Source organism: Cervus elaphus, chromosome 3 (genome assembly GCF_910594005.1).
Source record: "Cervus elaphus chromosome 3, mCerEla1.1, whole genome shotgun sequence".
In the NCBI taxonomy this organism is placed as follows: domain Eukaryota; kingdom Metazoa; phylum Chordata; class Mammalia; order Artiodactyla; family Cervidae; genus Cervus; species Cervus elaphus.
Window position 1 is genome coordinate 37,623,751 of NC_057817.1, and position 20,698 is coordinate 37,644,448.

At 37.6% G+C, this 20,698-nt stretch overlaps 2 protein-coding genes across 5 annotated transcripts in view; both read left to right on the forward strand.

Moving 5' to 3' along the window:
* The window catches only part of YAF2 (YY1 associated factor 2), an 85,585-nt gene extending 80,062 nt beyond the window's left edge, over positions 1–5,523 (forward strand). For all 3 annotated transcript variants that reach the window (XM_043886780.1, XM_043886788.1, XM_043886816.1), the window contains one exon: positions 374–5,523. In XM_043886780.1, the coding sequence (XP_043742715.1) occupies positions 374–611 (238 nt within the window). In that variant the 3' untranslated portion in view covers positions 612–5,523. The remainder of the gene's footprint in view (positions 1–373) is intronic.
* A 6,222-nt stretch (positions 5,524–11,745) lies between these two features.
* Positions 11,746–20,698, forward strand: part of GXYLT1 (glucoside xylosyltransferase 1) — a 49,633-nt gene continuing 40,680 nt past the window's right edge. Inside the window, exons 1-2 of one of the 2 annotated variants that reach the window (XM_043886825.1) lie at positions 11,746–12,165; positions 20,350–20,442. In XM_043886825.1, coding sequence (XP_043742760.1) covers positions 11,945–12,165; positions 20,350–20,442 — 314 coding nt within the window. In that variant the 5' untranslated portion in view covers positions 11,746–11,944. The remainder of the gene's footprint in view (positions 12,166–20,349; positions 20,443–20,698) is intronic. The other variant, XM_043886833.1, reaches the window with a different exon arrangement.

Consider the following 20,698-nt stretch of genomic DNA (forward strand, 5'->3'; position numbering starts at 1 on the left):
ACCTGACTCAGCCTTGGCTGCTGTTAGCTTCCTCTGTGACGCAGCTCTGACTGCTGTTCGAAAATCCTTACTGCAGTGAAATTGATACGCCGTCTGCAAAGTGATGATCAAGTGATCAAAGCACAGTTAGGAGACCCTTACTCCCAGTGTTTTTTGTCATGTTGAGGAAGATTCATGAATGATTGGCTTGATTAATGTTAATGATTTCAAGCATTTAATTATATTTTTGTGTTTAGTTACACATGAAAAATAGAGCTTTAAAGATAGATGTACTTATTTTGTCATTTTTACTTTAATTTAATATGCATTCCATGCTCAGAGACTTGGTAGATAGAAAAGCTAGTTAAAAATTTTTATCATCTTTTGTGTTTAGGCCAAGATTGAAAAATGTGGATCGGAGTAGTGCTCAACACTTGGAAGTTACCGTTGGAGATCTGACAGTCATTATTACAGACTTTAAGGAGAAAACGAAGTCACCGCCTGCATCTAGTGCTGCCTCTGCAGATCAACACAGTCAGAGTGGCTCCAGCTCTGATAACACAGAGAGGGGAATGTCCAGGTCATCTTCACCCAGAGGAGAAGCCTCGTCACTGAATGGAGAATCTCATTAAAGTTTATTTTCTCCAGTCTCCGTCACTTCTGTCATACCATGCAAATACACGGATTATGCCAAGAAGTACCACATTTTCATGACAAACATATTCATGCACAATCCATGATTTGCGTTTTAATTAAAATAGAAATTTGTTAGAATTCGTTAGATTTTAATTGCAATCTGTGCCTACCAAACATTTCCAGACTTAATGTTTTGGTCTCCACAGTTAAAGATGCCATGAAAATGTGGTTGAGTTATTCATTATGCAGTGTTATTGGTAAGTCTATTTTCACTTTTAGTTTAGTGAATTCTAACACATAATTCTTGAATTCTCTACTATTGGCATGTAACGAATTTAAATTTTTATAACATAGTGCAAGTTGCCTAAATATGTATTATTTGAGAATTGTGAAACAAATAGTTATATGTATACAAGTCAAAGATCAACTTAATCAGCTATTGCTGCAACAGAATTTTCTTAATGGTTATCCTCTTAAATACACCTGCTGGTACTTGGTGTGGTTAAATAGGAAGATTGTTATTAAATAAAGAATTTGTATAAACCATTGCCAATGTTTTTGACACATTTTACTAAATTATTGTTTCTGAATTATGTTTTAGGTTTTATCTGTTCTGGGGGGGTTTGCTTATCTTTCAAAACATTCATTTATTGTAATGTTTACTAGCAGACTAGTAAACAATAAAACATTGATTACGTAGCTTTATAATTCAGGTTTAGTGCTATTGTCATTGAACACTGGTATTTTCTGTATTGTATAGAACATTAAAATTCAAGTAATTATAAGCATTTGACGAAAACAGAAGAGAAAAGAAAGCTGTAATTTTAAGAGCTGAATTTTGGAAAAGCTTTAACTTAATAATAGTTTTATCACTGTTTCCTTGCCCCAGACTTATCCAGGGTCATAGGAGTATGAATCTAATTAATACACAAATGGGAACTGTTGCACAGAACTAGGAAATAACTAATATTTAATCAGCTTAATTGGCCTCTTTATTAAATATAACAATTCTTATAAAAATTATAGTACCCTATTTTCAGAGACACTTGCCAGTTTATGCATTTATCAATATCCTAAAATTAAAAAAATATTTACAGCCCCACTTACTATTATGTAAATTTACCAATAAAATATTTTTATGACTACAGATTTTGCATTTTTGTTTGCAACTAATAAAAGTGTTTTATGTTGTCTTTAAAAATCCAACTTAGAAACCACACAGTACTTAAATTATAGGGTCTCCCACTTTCTCTTAGCCATTTGTTTAATACATATTTACCTGTAGGAGACTTTTGAACTATAAATGAACTTTAAATCATAATGTGGATACAAAATATCACATAAAAACATCACGATAGCATTTGAAGAAAGGAAACTGTAGACTCTGACAGTTGTGATATTTGGTGGTTTCATGTGGTAATGTAATTTTTTGTTTAATTGCAGTACTTTTTACAGGCACTATGGTACTGTCTTTTTGTAAGATGCAAGTTGTGAAATACAGTTAATTGCATACAGTAAAAGTCTGTGATTAAAACATTTATATACCTCATTCTTTAGTGTTGTTAAGTGAAAGAATTTTGTTTTTAAGATACTTCCAGTGGAACCCCAAATAACTGGTATGTTCTTTTAAAACATGAAATTTTTAAATTTTATTCTTTTTCACATGTTTCAAATGTTTTATATATATGCATATATATTCATTTTTTAGACGTAGTAAAAATTGCAAGTATTAACTGTAATAGGGAAAATATTATAATATTTAAATTAGAACTACTCTTTGGAGATACTGGGTCTTCTGATGATGATTAAATACTTTCTAGATGTATTTTAAATGGACTGCAAGAGAGAATAATCAGATAGCAGATGGGATTTTACCTGAACGGAGCACAGTCATCTTTGTAAATAGTAAGGAGACACTGCAGCATGGGAATGAAGATGCTAACTGGTGTCTGGCATTTTAATCTCTTGGAGAACCTAAGTTAGCTTGAGTGAGTCACTCCAGGTCATTTCTCCTCTGGTATACAGGGATAATGATAATCATGTCTAGCTCATAGTGTTGTTGGATTAAATGTCAATCCTATACAGTTCTTAATAATTACCTGATACATACCCAATGCTCAGTAAAGGTGAGCCTTTACTATCTTTATAGGTAAAATCCCATTTACAGAAACATAATGCTTTTTGGGTTTTTTTTTGGTAACAAAAATTATTTCCATGCCTTCTTGCATGACTGAAAGGAATTGTGTTCTACAGGTTAAACTGAATTTTTACACCAGATGTTTGCTCTGATCCCAGATGAGCTATCTTTCTATAATTAAAGAATTTGATGATATGCATTATGAGACAAGAGAAATGAGTTGAGTTGGCTACTTTGACATTTTGTTTTCCTTTCGTTAATTATAGTTACGTTTATCTGCCTTTGTTTCACCCTACCTCAAATACACTTCCAAACCAGGAGACAGACCCCAATTCTATAAATACTTATCTCTAATGTTCAAGTATGCAAAAAGATTCAGAGCCTGGACTTAAGGTATATATTTAGCTCTGTTTCATCAGCTTACCTTGTGGTTTTAATAGTGGATTCTTTTAGCCAAATTCTACACAAAAAGAGCATTTGGATGTTTTTCAGAGTTTATTAGCTTATTTTGATATAAGTAAGAGTGAAGATATAATTTGAGGCATACAAGAATACATATTCTTAAAACCTTTTATATTACACAGAAATAGTTGACTTAATAACTTAAAGGTTTTATTTTTATTAAATGCTTTCCTAAAATTATAGTGATTATAGACAAAGTGAAAACATTTAAAAAGAAAAGACCTCAGCTTTTCTAAGTTGACATATTTATTACCTTTTTTTTAGACAAAAGTCCTCATCGCCTGACAACATTGTAGTTTATTCATAGTATATGCATTTATGCTGAGTGGTCCAGAATTTTTAGTTTCCACTGACACTCTTATTTTACCTGTTTCCTTGGTCTGCCACTTATCTCTTTCCTTAAATCTTTTAAAGACTTGAAGTAGGAACTGGGCCATTAATAGAAACTTCTGTACTGTACTTTGAAAATTAAGTGAAAACAGTGAACGTGTGTGTGAAGAATAATCACAGAGTGATACTTTGACTTAGCACTGGCTCCTCCCTTAACCGCAGGCACCTTCAGGTGTCTGGAACAAGTGAAATGTAGAAAAACTGAAGTGTAGAAAAGTCAACAGTGACAAAAGAGCAGAATCGGGAGACAGCGAGGTTACAGAATACACGATGTGACTGATCATTTTGTGAAAGCAGAAGGAAAAAACATTCCCTGGCTATTGAGGGTGATGAAAAAGAATGTCCCCTAATAACAAAGGCAAGGAAGTGTAGAAATGGGAAAAAATAAGGGAGGCAGAAAGAGAAAAAGCAATAATAGTAGGAAAAATTAGAAAATGGGACATTGGAATGCAGTTGATGATGGCAGAGGAGAATCACTAGGAAGGGAGAAAAAGGACAAATAGAAGAATTTGTCTTGGGAAGTCTCTTGGAAGAAATTTTAAAGCATGATAAATCATCTTCATAATGACGCAGTCATTGTTCCAGTTGTGTTTACTAGAGCAGCAATATGTGTAATAGCTATAAAATGATTTTCTTCAAAGCCAGTTCACTTTTAGAAGCGTCATAGAGAAGATTTACCTTGAATTATATGAACACTTTACTGTCTTGAATGCACAACCCTGCTAGCCTGGATAATCTAAATGTTGCACTTTTTAATACGGCTTTGTATTTAGCCAGTGCAGGTATTCCTGCCTTTGCGGAATGGGCCAATTCTGGAGCATATGAAATGTCATGATAAGACCAGGTCCATCCATACTAGAAAAATCAAGTAGAGCTCTGATAGCTTTCAGTTCTCTGGGACATGTTTCATGTTCTGAATTGCTTTTCGGTGATGATTTCTCTCCCCTCCTTCAGTGAAAGTTGTAGGCTATAGTAGCTGTTTTATTGCCACACTCAGTATTTTCCTGATCTTGATTTTCTTTATGTTGGTATTCAATTCAATGAACATTTATTGAGTTTATTTGTGTCTTAGGCACGGGTCTGGGGGTTGGTTTCAAAGACTAAGATGTGGAACTCTCATACTGGAGGAGAGACCTGTATATATAATGCCATTACTTCAACAATAAAAATACAGAAGTAACAGAAGGGGGAAGGCTTGCCACTTTCTTTTCCTAGAAAATTCAGGCTTGGCCTGAGTGCCCACTGTGAGTCCACATTGAAGATACTAGGATCTCACCTTGATACTTGCAGCTGATAATGTTGGGTGTTAACCAGTAACTTTAGCCAGCTACCATTTCATCACCCTAGCTTGGATTTTCAGAAGTTAGACCTTAAGCCATGTAATGTGAGATTATTATTTTCCCGTTCTAATTTTTAAAAGTCAGTAAACCATTGAATAAGATCTCCTGTTGCCTTTTTGTGAGGATATTGAGGAAACATTACATCTCTCAGAATCTAAATGAGAAATTTTATTCAGACCTGTTTCAGGAAGAGCTTTACTTCAACCTGAGAAATCAATTTGCATGTTTCTTATGAATAATGCAAATCACTGACTGTTTTCCAGTGTTTGCTATAGTTGTGAGAAATCTCAGATTAAAATCAGGCCTACTTTTAATAATTAGGTAGAACTCAATCATCTGTGTATTTGTATTCTGACTTGTTATTTTTGATCCAACTATATTTTTCTAGATTACAATTTTCATCTACGTAACCTTTTTCCTTGTGTTCTAAAGTTCCTTAAATCTCTTCTGTAAATAAGGCTAAATAGTAATACTTAAAAAAAAAAAAAACTCAAAAAAGCTGCTTAATTTTAGTTGTGAGGAGAAGCTACCATGTGAAATTTTCAGGGCAAGTATCCAGTAAAATGCATCCAACTGAAATTCCTGTGGAGTGGAAATAATACATAAGTTTGGTGGGTCTTCAGTTACATCCAGGGAAACCTGGATCTGCTGATTTACCTAGATATTGATATGTTCATCAACTCTTACCAAGAGAATTCAGAAGCTAAACTGGGTACTAAGATCTATTAATTTAAACTTTTTCATGTGAATTATTTTCACTGTTCTAATTCAGACTAATAGCAACAAGGAGATTAGCCTGTGTTTAGAGTTGGGATATTGTTCTAAAACCAGTTGGGGAGTAGACTCCTAAAGGACGAAAATGTAGTGAGAGCATTAAAAAGGAAAGGAAAGTAGGCTGGTTTCAGAATTGAAGAACTGAGTGATCTGGCCTTAGGTTGGAGAGAGAGCTTTTGGTCTTTAATAAGAGATATATGAAAGACTATGACGATTTCAATATACGATAAGGTAAATAATGTAAGGAACAATTAGAACAAAAATAACCTTTTACCTTTATTTAAAATACAGAAATGAGAAAAAAACCATTTCAACATATGAAACCTATTAATATTAAATTAAAACATAGACTTTTAGGATGTAACTTCTATATAGAAAGGAATAATAGATAACAAGAATTCTGACTTTATTTTTCAACTAAGCACTATACTTCTGAAGTGTAATGGTATTCTTTGTTTTCGTCTTTCAATTTTGAGGAATCTGGGTCCAGATGGCATGAATGTTTTAATTCTAATTTTCCCCGTAACTAAATTTCCCTGCAAATCTAGACTTTTAATTTCACTGACAGTACTTTTTAAAGAAATAATAATAGATTGTAATCTATTAATGGGAATGGAGGGTTCCTGTAGATTTAACCAGGGAGAATGAATAAGGATGGCCCATAGGATAATTCTTTCTCCCCTCCCCACTCTGCCTCTTCATACTCTCCCTCCTTTGTGGGCAGAAATAAACTAGCTGAATTCTGGGATTATTTGGGAGTGAAAAGTGAAAGTCGTTTCAGTTGTGTCCGACTCTTTGCGACCCTATGGACTGTACAGTCCATGGAATTCTCCAGGCCCCAGGACTGGAGTGGGCAGCCTTTCCCTTCTCCAGGGGATCTTCCCAACCCAGGGGTCGAACGGGGGGCTCCTGCATTGAAGTCTCACCATTTATTAGTTTTCCACCGCCACTCTTTTCCTAATCTTTTTGCCTACAGCTGAGTTTTTTGAGCATGAAAAGAATCACTTTACTCTTTCATCTTCCCTCTTACCCTACCCTTTTTCCATATTTACTGGTCTGAATGAACACAAAATGAAATTTTTTGCTCCAACTGACAACATAGTCTTCCAACTTTTTCCTCCAGTCCAACAAGGTCTCTAGGAAATAGCTTGTGAAAAATGAAGAAATTTCACTAGAGGCCAACAAGAGGAGAGAATGATTTTTACTCTCAGTGTGAATTTCTGATTCTTTGTGCTCTGCATCTAATCTGATTTCTATTTCTTTGATTGTAAATTTAATTTGTCTTATTCCTTAAGACCAATCTAAGAGATTTCCATGTAATATCTTTTTTCTTCCTTTTTGATTTTACTTTTAATCTGCATCACGTAGTTTAGCATTTATTTGTTCATGGTGAGATAGCATGGTATAAGGGAAAAAAAACAAATACACACTGTGGATCCTCAAAGTTTTCCATTTGAATTATGGATCTTCATTATTGGCCATGTTATTAATGAACTTCTCTAAATTTTAGGTTCCTTGTTTTTTTTTTTTAAAGAATAAAATAACATCTATTTCATATAGCTGTTATCAGGATTAAGTAAGATTATGCAGACCTTTATAAAGTGAAAGTTATGTAAAAAAAAGTCTTTGAACTTTACTCTGAAAAGGTATAGAATTTACCTTGTCCCTCATAGGATATCTTTTTTTAAAGAAGTACTAAAATGTAGAATTGGAAAAGAAATACTGAGCAGAAGCATTTGCTCTAGAATGACTTAGGAAAGATTTTTTAAAATGTCATTAACTGAGTGTCTATTATATATCCAACATGTACCAGGAGCTCCATGAAAAATCAAGATTAGTCTTTTGAATAGAAGATTTTTGAGATTTGGATTATCCTGAATCAGAGTTTCCCAGGTCTGGAGAAGGTCTCTATCTCCACAATTTAACCAACAACCAGTGTTGCTGCTTTTAAATTTCTTTTTGTCCACCTAAACATAACCTTTTTGACAGAATGCAGGGAAAATCAGAATTGATTAAAAATGTGAATATAGCCAGCCTGTCATTAGAGAATCAAGAGGGTGGTCTAGAGATGCAAAAATAGACTTAAGAACATGTACATACACAAAGTAAAGGAAGTAAATGCCTAACCATTATGACATAAAGATATTTTAGATCATTTTCAGTAACTTACTGTTAATTTTAGAAATATCAATATGTGTGAATCCTGGGAATGATCAGAAGTATTCACACAGCTCCTTACACTCCAGGATAACCAGTTAGGACAGTGGGTGGGTAATACAAAAGTCATATCTAGTTTTGGAAAGCCATATATACTTTTCCAACAATTTCCTTTTTAATTACAGGATTAAAAGGGATCTAAAGGTCCAGAACCCTGATGTCAAGTAAAAGGATGATTGTTCTTCCCGATATGCTCTTCCCATATATTGTGCAGAAATGAATACTGCCATTCCAGTATTTTAACATTCTCTGGGTCATTAAATTATTCTTTATTTTTACTACATTTAGTTTGTTGCAATAGAAATGATCGTAGTTAGCATCTCTTTAAATTAAACATAATTTGAGTACTAGCTCTTACTCTAGTGTCTTGTTACAATATCCTTTAGTTTTCTCTCTCAAAATCTATTTTCTGTTCTTACAGATGCTTTTATTATCCATCTCTGTATCTCATTAAGTTTCTATTTATTTCTCTAAGAATTGTAAGGTGTAGTGAAAGGATTATTGTCGCTGTTTTTACTTGCCTGTCTCCCCTTTTGGGGGCAGTACAGAATAGCCCCTTGTCTGGCATGTAGAACATATTCAATAAATGTTTATTGAATGAATAAGTGTATGTTTTCATTCTATTCATACATCTTAACAGCATGCTAGTTTTGCTTTTTTGTCAAGTAAGGCAAGAAATTTAATCCTTATGGGGGAGAAACAGGTTTAAATTTGTTAAGTAACTAGTTCCCATGGTCACAGAACCAGCACTTACTTGGTGTAGGGATTCCAGATGAAGACTACTGTTAATTACATAGCATTTCCCCATCTTGTTTTGCACGGCCAAACTTTTCAAAGCTTCAACTGCAATTTGAACAGTTTAACAGCATGATTTTTCTCCATGGAGAGAGAGAGAGAGAGAGAGAGTGTTTAAAGCCTGCTTCCTTTCCCTCACTTTCTGGCACTGTAGCTCCAATCTGGCTCCAATCTCCCTCTCTGTCCCAGCCTCCGCAGTGCAAGCAGAATCTGCCCTCCAAAAGGCAGATGTTATCATGTTACTTCCTAACTTAAAGCCCCTTCAGTGGTTCACCGTTGTCTGCCAGATTACCTTCAAACTCCTTGGTGTGCTGAACAAGGAATTCAGATATCTGGCCCCTTCAACCTCCAGTCTTACCGCTCATCATATCCTCTCTTGCATTCGCTTAACTGATGGTATCAAACTTCTCACAGCTCCCTGAACATAAGAGCCTGTTTCACTGATTCCTCAGCCTGGAATCACTTCCATTACCCCATCCAAGACTCTAGGGCCAGTTTTGCTATACTCAAAGGTTCACAAAAAACAAAAGTAAAACCTATGAATCACTGAAGCAGTTACCAGTAAAAGTGTATCGTGCACACAACCAAAAGACAGCAAACTGGTAACACTCAAACCAAAATATGCAATGAGGCTTAAGGGTATGTTGTTATTAAGCAGTGTATATAGTGTGAAGGCAGTGAGTGTGTTGTCTTTTCAGTGATTGGTTAAAACATTACAATTTTTTCTTTTTTCTTTTTTGCAGTTTAAACTTCAAACATTGAATATTTTATTCAACTGCTTCTATTTCTTATTTCTACCTTCTTTTTATTATACAAGTTTCAGGTGTATAGCATTATAGGTTGCACTAGTAGTAAAGAACCTGCCTGCCAATGCAGGAGACACAAGAGACCTAGGTTCAATCCCTGGGTTGGGAAGATACCCTGGAGGAGGATTTGGCAATCCACTCCAATATTGCCTTGAGAATCCCATGGACAGAGGAGCCAGGTGGGCTATATAGTTCATGGGGTCGCAGAGTCCCTCACGACTGAAGCAATTTAGTACACATATTCTGCAAAGTCGTCACTACCATAAGTCTAGTTATCAACTATCACCATACAACTGACCCTCTTCATCTGTTTGCCTACCCTCTGCGAGAATTTACTTAAAAGGGAATTGGGTTAGTGGTTACCTCATACCACCCTTATGGCAGAAAGTGAAGAGGAACTAAAAAGCCTCTTGATGAAAGTGAAAGAGGAGAGTGTGAAAAAGTTGGCTTAAAGCTCAACATTCAGAAAACTTAAGATCATGGCATCTGGTCCCATCACTTGATGGGAAATAGATGGGGAAACAGTGGAAACAGTGTCAGACTTTATTTTGGGGGGCTCCAAAATCACTGCAGATGGTGACTGTAGCCATGAAATTAAAAGACGCTTACTCCTTGGAAGGAAAGTTAGGACCAACCTAGATAGCACATGAAAAAGCAGAGACATTACTTTGCCAACAAAGGTCCATCTAGTCAAGGCTATGGTTTTTCCAGTGGTCATGTATGGATGTGAGAGTTGGACTGCGAAGAAAGCTGAGCGCCGAAAAATTGATGCTTTTGAACTGTGGTGTTGGAGAAGACTCTTGAGAGTCCCTTGGACTGCAAGGAGATCCAACTGGCCCATTCTAAAGGAGATCAGTCCTGGGTGTTCACTGGAAGGACTGATGCTGAAGCTGAAAATCCAATACTTTGGCCAGTTCATGCGAAGAGTTGACTCACTGGAAAAGACCCTGATGCTGAGAGGAACTGGGGGCAGGAGGAGAAGGGGATGACAGAGGATGAGATGGCTGGATGGCATCACCGACTGGATGGACATGAGTTTCAGTAAACTTCGGGAGTTGGTGATGGACAGGGAGACCTGGCGTGCTGAGATTCATGGGGTCGCAAAGAGTCGGACACGACTAAGCGACTGAACTGAACTACCTCATACAAGTTTTGGGGACTTAAATATTTAAGTTCTGACTATGATTTTCAGATGTATAGGCAAGAAGTGACCCAGATCAAGTTAAAACTCTTATCCTGCAAAATATGCTAAATTAAGCTTTGCTTGTATGACTGGTTTTGTCTGGTCAAGGAATTTTCAAGTCTGGTCTCTGTACTGCATTTTGACATTATGAAGTATCTCCCGACCATGCCTGCTGGTAGAACTGGTTGCGCCGTTCTGTGTGTGTACCCAGCTTTACAGGCTTCTATCCTAACGTCTGTATGGTTGTACTGCACTTACAAATATTCACTGTCCCACCTCCATGCCCCAACTAGGGGTTTTTGTGCCCCAAGATACTCACAGTGCTTGGCACATAAGTGATGATCTATAAATGTTCAATAAATGAATGGCGTGAAAATAAGGCCGAAGAAGAGGGAGAAGAACTAGAAAGCTCTCTTTAGGGAGATATTATTGCAAATGCTGAGTTGTGAGCTGGTTCATAAAGGAGTGAAAGCTTGGACCTTAGTCTTACAGGAATTTATTTACAACCTCGACGGGAGGCGGAATATGCATCCTCAACAGCATCGGGCATCTGCATTCGATATCCGCGTGAAAACGGCTCGAACCAACTGTATTAGAGAATGCTAGAGGCTAGGGAAGTCGGTGCTGGATGAGGTTGGAGCGGAAAAGCGGCTTAATCAAGTGCCTTCGAAATACAAGGCGTTTTTCGTGCGTTAAGCAATTTAATCTTTACAACCATCCTATGATGAGGATATCGTCTCCATTTTAGAGACGAGGAAAGCCGCTCAGAGAATTTAGGTCGCTCAGCGTCCCAAACTACCACGTGGGAGAACCATAATTTGAAATTGGGTCAGTTGCCTCCAACGCCCCGCTCCTCTCGCCACACTTCTGCAGCGCAGTTGGGAGTTGCAGGGCTTGGGAGTCTCTCGCCCGGCAGTCCCCAGCTCCCAGAGCTCCAGGCCGCCCCAGCCCACCAGGCGCGCCCCGCCCTCGCGCCCAGTGCGCAGGCGCGTCGGGCCGCCAGGCCCCCGGGCGGGGCCCGCGGCGGAGGCGGGGTCAGGGCGCCGGGGCGGGGTGTCGGCGCGCGGGTGAAGGTGGTGGGCCGGGAGCCGAGTGGGGCGGCTGCGAGGCCGTGGCGGAGGAGGAACTTGTTGCGCTCGCGGCTGCGCGGTGCCGCTCCTTCGGTTCCAGTTCGCCCGGGCGGGCGCGGCGGCGACGGCGGCGGCAGCAGCGCTGGGCCAGCGCGATGAGGCGCTACCTGCGCGTCGTGGTGCTGTGCCTGGCCTGCGGCTTCTGCTCGCTTCTTTACGCCTTCAGCCAGCTCGCCGTGTCCCTGGAGGAAGGAGCGGGCGGCGTTGGCGGGAAGCCGCAGGCCGCAGCGGCTTCCTGGCTGGGGGGCGACGGACGCGGCGCCGGGAGAGGGGTGGGCAGCGCGGGCCCTGCGGCGCATCACGGCCGGTCGGACAGGTACGGGCCGTTCCTTCTTGGGGGGCCGGGGGTGCGGCGGCACGGGGCTCGGGACTCGGCCTGGCCCGAGCTGCCCGCGAGTCCGCCTAGCGCCTCTGGCCGCCGGGCCCGCATCTCCCGCTCCTTTGCAGCGACTCTGACCCTCTTTGCTCGCTTCCCTCCTTCCCTTTACCCCAGGGGTGAGCTCCCCGCTGCTCTAGCCCGAGAGCAAATGCGTTTTGCGTTTGTCTTCTAACCCGTTCCTTAGGCACAATTCAGAGCAATTAGAAATTAATTTTCAACTCTTACTTGACAGTTGCGTCTTCTTTTTCTTTCTTTCTTAGGATTTGTCGAAAATAAGGGGGTCCTACAAAAACCTCCTTGCTGTCTGACTAGTGGGAATTCCCTCTTGTTTCCATGGCGTTCCAGTTGAGATATTTAAACAGCCGCCTGGCGCCCTGGTTCAGCTTTCCGCCTCCCTCCTAAATGAGGCGTCTAAATTTCCTGTTAACGCTTAAATTTTTCATTATTAGCCGATCAGTTAAATCTGAAGAGAGCCTTTTCTGCGGATTGTGAATTTTTCTTTAGGGAAACAATTGGTCCATTGTGAAACTTAGAGCAAGTTAAGAAAAATAAGGGATACTTAACATACGTCTTTTGTGAGTTGGGATAGAGGTGTCTTTCTTTAAAAATAGCAATTTAAAAAGCACGGTGACTTAAGTGGATTTACACAAATCACTGTCAGAGTTGGAATCAAGATGAGATTTAAATGGAAAAAAGAATGCAACGCATTACGAATGCTTAACAAAATCTGAGCGCTCGCACTTCCTTGAAAAAAGAGGCTCCTCCATTTGTGGGCAACTCTCTTGCTCCGAGTACTCTCTTAGTAAGAGGCAAAGGCTGCTTTGATCGGATAAAGTATCGGATTGGTAGGAGGAGGGAGCGCTGTAGACTGTTGAAGGTTCTTCTCAAAGTTGTTGGCCAATCCTAAAATGAAAAGGAACGTTTGGGCAGAGGAGCCGCACGGAAAAGCCGGACTGTCGTGTTCTCACCCTGGCACTTGATTACAAGGGCTCTGTTCATAAATGCAGAACTTCTTTCCAGGGCCAGGTTTGTCGCTGCCATTATCTGTCCTGGGAGAGGCAGTGACAGATCTGGAAGAGCTCATGAAAAGCTAATCGAAGTCGGTTTTGTTCTGTGAAGCATTTAAAGTTAGGGAAGGAAACTGTTTTTGTATTGGGTAGAATTGAAAAGAAGAAACGTTTCTGTCAAAACATTGAATGAAATTGAACTATGATATTAGCATTTCGATTTGATAGAGTAACATGCATTTTTAGTGCCTTGTCTGAGATACTTAAATATTTTGTGACAAATTTTTATACATTGGATTTGCTTGGCTAGCTAATTTTAACAAAATTATGTTATTTGAAATTGAGAAAATAAGCGCCTCAGTTTTAAAAGATAATTTATAGAGCCATTACTGAAATCTGAAGTTTGATGTGTCAGAGCCAACTAAAAGCTTTGTATTATAAGTCCTCTGAGCAGCATAATTCCTCATTTTAAATGAGGCATATATTTGAGTTAAAACTGAAGGTGTATCATTCTTTGTTAAAATGTTGTGAAATACATTTCACCAAGTGTGCATGCATAAGAAGGGTGAGAAGAGGAACTACATGGAAAAGCTGGATTGCTTGGATCACATGGTTTGATTATGTTCAGGAGAATTCCTGAAAGATACCAGGGCTCTTTTCATTTTAGATACTATCATTTATAACATCTTTTTAGACTTCTCACAGAGTTCAATTTTTTTGGCTATCATGGGAAATGGAGTCAGTATTCTTAACCTGCTTCCAATGTATAAATTGTTGAGCCAAGATCAGAGAGCATCAGTACTGGACCAGGATTAGAAACTATGTATCTTTTGCTTGTTCTGCCAGTACTCCTTCTATAAAGCTGCTGTGATAAGACCCCAGTCTAGATAGTGTTTAATCAGTGAAAAATGGGGCTATGAGGCAAGCAACATCTGTTTTTTTCTTAGTAGGACTTGATTATCAATTACGTTCTTACTTTTTTTGAAGCAGTCTTAGCTCAGAGATTAAAACTACTACTTCTCTGATTTAAAACATGGGATTACAGTTGTATCTAATAGGTTCCATTGGTCAAATCTTAATAGAAAATATTCATTGCACAGAATTCCATGATAACAAAATACTTGGAAATGTCCTTCCACATTCTCAAAGTAAAAAGTCAAAAATGATGGAAACAGTTTTTCAGTGAAATTTATTATTAATTAGTCACTTTGTTTGAATCCATTATTTTGGATTCCATTTAGAAAATGGGTAGATCTTAGTGTCAGACAAACCTGTGGTGTCTTTCTGGCCCTGATTGCTTTGAAACCTTGACCACCTTTCTGCTTCACTTTTCTCACCTGTAAAATGTAGTTTATATTTACCCTAACTAGCTCAAGTTGGTAAAGAATCCGCCTGCAATGCAGGAGACCTGAGTTCGATTCCTGGGTCAGGACGATCCCCTGGAGAAGGAAATGGCAACCCACTCCAGTATTCTTGCCTGGAGAATCCCATGGACAGAGGAGCCTGGCAGGCTACAGTCTATGGGGTCTCAAGAGTTGGACTTGACTGAATGACTTAGCACACAGCACACGCAGAATCAGAATTCTTAGCTGTCAGTCATCAGAACCCATTAAAACAGATTTAATATAGTATTATATATAGACTATAGACTGTATATATATATATAATAGTCTATATATATAACATATAGACTATATATTATATGTAGTATATATATAGATTATATATTACATATAGTCTATATATTACATATAGACTTAAATGGGTGGTTAGAAGGAACAGAATTAAAGGAAAAATGCCTGGACAGCCATAGGAACCTCAAGGACTGAGGACTCTTTCTCTTCTGCTGTAGACAGGCTTTGTTCATACATCTTTCCACTTCTTAATAGTGTTTCATCTCTAATCTCAAGTAAAAGTTCTAGAAAAAGACTCTCTTTGGACTTGTTTTGCATCATGTGCCCATCCATGGGCCCGCTGTTGTTGACTGTAATGGGGACCTCTGCTTCTGTGGGCTATATCCCTCGCACATCTCTACTGCAGACAGAATCCCATGACCGGTGTAGGAGAGGAGTCCTGCCTCAGTGGAGGGAAGTGAGAGACTCTCTGAAGCCGCTATGGACAGACTGTATTTCAAGTATTTGATCTACAGCCCTTAATATTATCAGGTGTCAGTAATTCTCCAGAAGGAATCAAACCATTTTGTAACTAGATTCTCAGGATGAGTAATTTCTCACATTTCACTGAGGAATCCTGGTAGTGGTGAACCAAGAAACTCCTAAGCGCTTCAGTGATACCTTTTCTGGGCTGTCCTACCCTTAGTGTGAATGGCTTGCCTTGGGAGGTAGGCACCTTACTTTCCTTTGCAGATCTGGTCAGGCCATCAAATTATGGTTTCTGCTGGGTCCCAGGAACACCAGTAGGATGTCCTGGAAATGTAGAGTGGAAAGAGTCAGGGCTTTGGAAACAGGCTTTGCCCCTTATTGACTGTGCTAACCTTGAACACATTTCCTCATCACTTACAAAGAGGTAAGAGTATCTATGATAACTGGGCTTTTTTGTGGGAATTGAAATAAAATGGCATGTGTGGATTACTTGGTGGTGCCTGGCACAATAAAATTACAGCTAATTCAGTGATGGTTTTGATCATTTTAATTTTAAGTGATTTTTTTTTTTCTTTCTGACCTTTGGAGAAAATTCAGGCCCCAGTACACACCTGCTAAACCAGAGTGCCAGTCAGTGGGGCCTGGGAATCTGTATTTTAGATATGTGCTCCAGGTTATTTGTTATAAAACCAAAGATTGATTAAACCACTGATGTAACTGAGAATCATTTGACCACTATTTTTGCACTGTTGTTTTCTGGGGGAGAATTTTCTTCCCTCTTCCTTGTGCTTAGTTTTGAAAAGGAGAGGAGTTAGGCAGTGAACAGTGAAGAAGGCTGAATTATTTACTAAAGCCACTTTAATCTCTGCTTTGTTAATGCAGTGGCATCTTATATAAAAACCAGTAACCTTGTACCTTGTATTTCAGTCATTGAAGATTACATTTCATGTATTTATAAAGTGCTTAGCACAAACCTGACTAGTAATTAGTTATTGTTCTGTGCTTTTGAAAGGGGAAGATGGTTAGGCGAGTGAAAAAAATGTGTACTTTTGACTTAGAAATCCTATTTTAAAACCTTAAGACTATTATCTATGTGTCATACCTGTTGGAAATACTTCCCCCAAACCTGTTGACTTAAATTTGTTTTTGGAGTGTATACCACGTGAAGTTTAAAATTTTAAGTATTCAGATTGGCAGTTTTTTTCCTTTATTTTTATTTCTGTCGTGTAGAAAAGTTTTCTATCAGTGGGATTTTCCTCCCCCTTGTTTTACATTTAAATCTTTAATTCAGTTTTTTTTTTTTTTTGAGAGAGGGTAGGTTGTACAGTGTGATGCTAACTTATTTTTTGAAATAACTGTTCATTGCCATTTGTATGTAAACAGTTCTTTCTTACTTCCTGGGTATTCCTGAAACTAGATATTTAAGAAAAAGAAAACAATCTAAGTTGTCTGAAGACAATTTTTAGTTAAAAATGAGTTGCGCAGGCACTGTTCTTTAAATAGTGGTGGTCAGAACCATGGGAACGATCTCCTCTAACGTGGCTGTGAGCATCTTCGTTCCTCTTGCAGTCATAGTAAAGGTATCCGTTCATGCCTTAAGGTACATCATTGATGAGGCACCTCATTCAGACTTCCACATTGTTATGCTGGATATGCCTAGACATATCCCCAACTCTCCTTAGTATGCATGGTTTTCACTAAAGCCTCATGGTTATCATGGATGTTTTGAAATGACAAATACCTTTTCCAGTTGAATTTAAAAGTATAAATGACCTTCCACTATTGGATTTAAGTAAATTTGAAGTTTGAAAACTGTTATCATGGAGAGCATTATTACTGTTTAATGCTCTGTTTAATCTCCAGAGTGTGATGCCTCAATTTTTAAAACATTTTTCAAGTACTGAAATTTGTGACCTGTTGGTTTTTTTAAACTTTTGAAGTAAATGTTAAGTTTACAGGAAACTTCATGGACATCCCATTTAATCTTCACTCAGTTTTTCACCAATAGTGACATCTTACATGAGCTTAGTATAATACCTCTGTATCTGGAATATATGTGTATGAACGTAGTGGAGTACTACAACCCCAGAAATTGGCATTGTCCAACCCATACACCATCTTCAGACATCACCAGTTTTACACACGTGTGTGTAGGTGTAGTTTTATGATGTTTTATCAATAGGTAAGATTCATGTCACCACCCCCACAGTCAGGATACAGACTATTTTATCATCATGGAGAGTCCCGTGCTATCCCCTGATCAGTTTGCTTCTAGACAACCCACATAGTTAGAAACATTAAGCCTACGAAGTAGGAGGATGAACCTTAGTGAAGTTTTCTTTCTTTTTTTTTTTTTTTAAAGTTTTATTTCTGTCTGATCCACAGTGGAAAAACTTTACATTTATGAACTTTACTCATTCTGGATATTATTACTTACTGAAGACATACCCGTTTGCCTCAGCTACAGTTTTATTCCATTAAAATTACTGAAGTTATCTCTTTGAATTTTGTATATCTAATGTTTCATTTTTCAGTAGTCTTAAGGAATAAAGGCAAAAGCAACTAATAACTAGAACTTGGATAGGTACCTTTACTTTTCCAACATTTTTAAGATTTTTTTTTTTTCTGGTCTGAAAGTGCAAGTACTGTCATCTCTAGATAAGTTGCTTTTCCTAATTTATTGTTTGTAGTGATGGTTACTGGTATGTAATGAGTTCTCAGTATGAGTTTCTACTCTCAGTCTTTAAAAACCAAGTTTTCATAAGTGAGAGGATGTAAGCTTGGGAGATAGAAACCTTAAATAAATTTTGTCTCCTCTTGCCAGCAGCACCTGAGTGTTTTATGTGTTTTTTAAAATTTTTTAATAGTAAGGAGAATGTATACTCACTAATGCATATGTTTTATATTTTCATTAAAGAAAGAAAGAAAACATTCTTCCTATAAACTGTGTTTTCTGACATTGAGTTATGGTCAAGAAACTTATGTAAAACTTGACGTTTTTTTCCCCCTGTAGTTTTATCTGCAGTAATCAGTTTACAATGATTACATGATCCAGCAATTCCTCTTGTAGGGATACATACTCACACTCAAGAGAATTGCAAACATATGTTCACATTAAAACTGTACATGAATCTTCATAAAAAGCATTATTTATAATAGCCAAAACTATCAATGACCCAAATATTCACTAACTCAAGAATGGATAAAGAAAATGTGGTATATATATTCATTTATAAAATGGAATATTATTTGGCCATTAAAAGGAATGAAATGTGCTGGTAAGTGCTACAGTGGGTGAACCTTGAAAATAAGCTAAGTGAAAAAAAGTCAGACTCAAAAGGCCACATACTAATGATTCCATTTATCTATGGAGACAGAAAATAAATGTGTGATTCCCTAGGGCTAAGGGATTGAGTAATACAAGTTAAGGCAGAAAATGATGTTAATACATAATTTCAGATAATCATTTTTACAGAAAAATTTACTTAGTCATTTTCTTGAGACTTCATTCTCATTTTCTACTTTGGAAGGTTTGACAGGAGATGGAATAACCAGCTTCCTTCCTGAAATAAAGGTGTTGATTATAAATAAATTGTGGACTTGAAAGAAAGGTTTGATAATGTCTGTATCTGAAAGATAGGGATACCTATTTGAAACAGTTCTGTTGTGAGGCTTAAATGGATGTGAAAACTCTTGAGTCTGGAAAAAAAAAAACAACTTAGTTTTTGCCATTTCCACTGAGCCTAAGGAAATGCAAGACTTAAAAACTACATGACCACACCTGGAAGGGGACAAACATAAATTTCTTTATCAAGTTGTACATTTTACTGGTCTGTTCACGTTTTCCTTTTCTGATTTATCAACCATTTAAATTAAGATATGTTAATGTTTTATGCTGTGCTTGAGAATGCTGTCTCTTTCAAGAAAAACCACATTACAATGTCAGTTTTTTCCCATTGATTTAAAATTCTGATCTAGTTCTTTGTGCAGTAGTATACAGAATCACTTAGGCAGGGTTTAAAAACTACTAGTGCCTGGCCCTGTTTTCAGGGTTTCTGATTTAACAGGTCTGGTGTAGGGGTCTCTGGTGATTTCACTATGTGTCCTGGATCTGAGACCCCCCCTGTCTTAACCTGTTGGCATTTGTGAGAGGTGGACTCACAGATCTTGCAAATATGACATTTCATAGACCTTTCACTGTAAGAAGTCATTTAATTGAATTCATGATGATGGGACATGGCTTAGTGACTCTGGCTTCATACTTGCTTACTTTAGTAAACTCAGGCCTCCACTGTCCTGAATTACCAGCTAGACTATTGTTTTGAGAAGAAATAACAATGAAAATACATACATTTTGTATTGTAAGTAGCTGCTGTTGTGTGTGGTGGTTTTTTTTTTTTTTTAGCTACAACCTGCAGTCTAAGAAGAAATTTGATCCTCCCTTTTAGCTTGTGAAATACAGTGAAGCTGAGATAACTGTAGATAGTGAAACTGAACCGTGAATATCAGCATGATTTCTTAATTCCCACTTAAAACATCATATGTGTAGCTTGGATTCAAGACTAATTTAAAAGCATTTAAGTATCTTCTTTTTTCCATTCTACCAGCATTTGTGGCTTAAATTTTGCTTCAGGATAAGCAGATGTTTTGTTTGACTGAAATGGATTTTATTCTAGGGGGAATGTGTGCAGTTCATGAAGGAAAATTTTAGAAGTATTCCAGTATTTTCTGTGTCATCTGAGAAGGAGATCTTACTATATTAGAGAATTCATGACTAAAAAACTTTTCCAGTCTCTGTAGTATTTTCTGCCTAAAAGTTTCACAGTTCTGTTTAAAATAGTGGTACCCTAAGTAAGGGAGAAATCAATTTCCAGAAATCCTCATTACCATAGCAGGTTGGATTTGCAGTTTTGTTGCTGTAAAATAGAACAGTAAGTTTTGATGTTATTGAGTAAATTCCTTGTTAGTTTTAAGCCTGAATACTCACATAGGTTTCTGTCTCACTCTGTTAGGTGTAAAGAGTTCTCTCTGTGTTACTGGAATCCCTATTGGATGCTGCCCTCTGATGTTTGTGGAATGAACTGCTTTTGGGAAGCGGCCTTTAGGTAGGCACTTAATATTTAATTGGTAGATCAGTGTAGGTAAGATCAGATAGTAGATAATAAATTTTTAACTGTAACAGGTCAGAAAAAGGTTTCTTTTCTTGTAATCTAACATTATCATAAAAGTAAGTAATTCATTTTCTGATTAGGTTTTCTTTTTTTTCCCACTTTGAAGTAGTTACGACTAATTTTTAAATCCATACTTTGCGTGAAATGCTCTAAAATTTGTAAGATGTTATTAAGATAAACCATGGTTCAC